General features: G+C 35.9%; 1 protein-coding gene across 1 annotated transcript in view; it reads right to left on the bottom strand.

Moving 5' to 3' along the window:
* The window catches only part of LOC119416655 (cadherin-like protein 26), a 9,788-nt gene extending 7,550 nt beyond the window's left edge, over nt 1–2,238 (bottom strand). The window contains exons 1-7 of the mRNA XM_037683841.1: nt 2,233–2,238; nt 2,042–2,158; nt 1,800–1,946; nt 1,528–1,672; nt 1,233–1,408; nt 517–648; nt 256–438 (exon numbers count right to left, since the gene is read on the bottom strand). Coding sequence (XP_037539769.1) covers nt 256–438; nt 517–648; nt 1,233–1,408; nt 1,528–1,672; nt 1,800–1,946; nt 2,042–2,158; nt 2,233–2,238 — 906 coding nt within the window. The remainder of the gene's footprint in view (nt 1–255; nt 439–516; nt 649–1,232; nt 1,409–1,527; nt 1,673–1,799; nt 1,947–2,041; nt 2,159–2,232) is intronic.
* Between the last annotated feature and the right edge of the window lie 270 nt (nt 2,239–2,508).

Here is a 2,508-nt window from a genome sequence, read left to right as displayed (position 1 = left end):
TATATATATATATATATATATATATATATATATATATATATATAATTATTTAATAATGTTAATGAAGCCTCAAGTATCCCAGATGAGTCAGACTGACAGCAATCCAACAATAACGTGTCGGTTTTCTTCAAGATTCTAAAAAGCTTGTTATAAACATTATTTAAAACATGCATCACATTTCATGCATCTTTCAAGGTATCAGGGTAAAGGTTGAGGGAGATCTGTCTATAGCACAGGGTAAGAACACAAAAATACCTTTTCCACATACAAGTGACCTTCATTTGTCTCTGGATCGGTGGCGATTCTGAAATTGTTGTTTTTGTCACCGAGGATTTTATATTTTGCCTTCCAGGCCCTTGTTCCTCTGGTGTCTTTGTCTGTAACTTGTAGGCGTGACACTAAAACGTTTTCCCGTCCTTCTTTTACATCTTCTGGGGGCTAGGACACAAAAATGTTAAAGATGATGTAATAAACGTGTTTAAATGCATCAGCTGTCTGAAATCAGTAGATGCTCACGGTTTGTTCTGTGAACTCTGGAAGATGGTTATTTCCGTCCTCTATGTTGATTATGATGGTGCAGGAGCTGGACAGTGGTTTTGGTTTTCCGTCGTCTGTGGCCGTCACAATAACAACATATTTCTCATCTTTCTGGTGGGAGAAATTAGATTAGTTTTAGAAGGTTGGAAGTTCCTTAGGCTTTTCTCTGAGAAAATTAGATCAATTATTTTAAAACGGTGTGTTATCCAGTTTCATAGACGTATTCTTGAACAAAAGCTGTTTGATATTTCAGTAGGCTGGCACATTAAATAGCATCAATAAATTAAAAATTTCAATAGATAGTAATGAGTCTAGATGTAAATATTTTTCATTTAACACATTTTTGTGTTTTCAGAGGTCAGTTGGCTGTGGTGGCTATCTTAAGTTGGATTGATTCCAAAAATTATTCAGTCGTCAATATTAACACACTGATTATTTCTGAAAGGTTCAATAAAACCCATTCTGTGGATGATGGGATATTTTGTACTAACACATACACAGATTCATTCGTTCATTCAAACTTTATTTATACAGGTTAGTCTCGTTGAGTCACGAGGACTCAGTTACAAGAGAGACCTGTAATAAAATAATAAAACGGATAAATAAAATAATAATAAATTAAATAATAATAAAACAGATACATGGGTAACATCCTTATCTCCCCACCCTCAGCGGTTAGCATTAAAAACCTTTACCTCATAGTTCAGACATCCTTTGAATGAAAGTCTTCCATAACCAGAAAATGGCACCTTGTTAATGAAGAATTCCAAGTCTTCTGGTGTAGGCGTGACCGAGTCTATACTAAATGTAAATTTCCTATTCTTTTCACTGCTGTCACCATCTGTTGCTTTAACAGTAATCAAGTCAGTTCCTGCCAAATATTACAAGAACAAGGCATTTTATTTGACTTTTAGACACTGTGAAAAAAAAAAATCATTTAGTGTTGTAACAAAACACACATCAGGAAATAGTTTAGGATAAGGATCTTACCTTGTAATGTTGACTCCTCTATAGTAATATTATACTTTTGATGTTCAAATAGTGGAGGGTTGTCATTTGTGTCAAATATGTGAATGTCGATGGCCAGTTGGGACTCTGTTTTATATGTTTTTTTATCATGTGCCAGAAAAGTCAGCTGGGGTGAAATGCAAAATAGAGTATATTATAAAACCATCCATGTATCTTCCCTACCCCAAAGTCACAAGAAAATAATAACTTTCCAGAAAATAATTGCCTAAATGTTTTTTTTTTCTTCACCTTACCTTCAAAATGTCATATTTCTCCCGGTCCACAGTGCCCAGGACATAAATATCTCCTGTACTACTGTTGAATCCGATTATGTTTCGAGGTTCCTTGTCAACACCTTGACCGTGTATTTGGAAGATACTTTGGGTTTCATCAATGTTTACCTGGTACACCATTAACAAATGTTTGCATCAATCTTTCTTTTTAAAATATACACTGGTTCTAACAGTGAATTGCAGCTTGGTACATGGATACTCACTCTGCCCAAAGGAAATGGAAAAGGTCCGCTGTAGCCTTCGTTAAAACCAAACGATTCTATGATCCAGGACCTTTTTTGCCGGAGCAACATTTCTGACGAACTGTGAACTCCCAAACACTGTCCAATATGACATGACCTTAGAATACATAGTTCTCATGTGACGTAACACATCTGGGCATTTTATTGCTAACCACCATTTTAGTAGGCATGCAATAGCTCCAGTCATGGCCGAGTAATTTTGACCATCGAGGAGTATTTTTTACGTAAATTGCAATGGTTGTTTCCTGTTGGATTGAATGATGTTCCAGCCAGACAGACAGTTTGGCAAAGCAGTTTTCACTTCCTTCCAAAAATCCAGAAATGCCAAGGGCCTCAAACGGAGAAGTTGACTGCAGAAAGTCGTATAGTCTGGCTTGGAAACATCAACTGCAAGAATCAGTCTTTGAAAATGTTGAGAATCTTCTAAA

Source organism: Nematolebias whitei, chromosome 11 (assembly GCF_014905685.2).
Source record: "Nematolebias whitei isolate Nwh7 chromosome 11, NemWhi1, whole genome shotgun sequence".
Classification (NCBI taxonomy): domain Eukaryota; kingdom Metazoa; phylum Chordata; class Actinopteri; order Cyprinodontiformes; family Rivulidae; genus Nematolebias; species Nematolebias whitei.
This window is presented reverse-complemented; position numbering and strand designations above follow the sequence as displayed.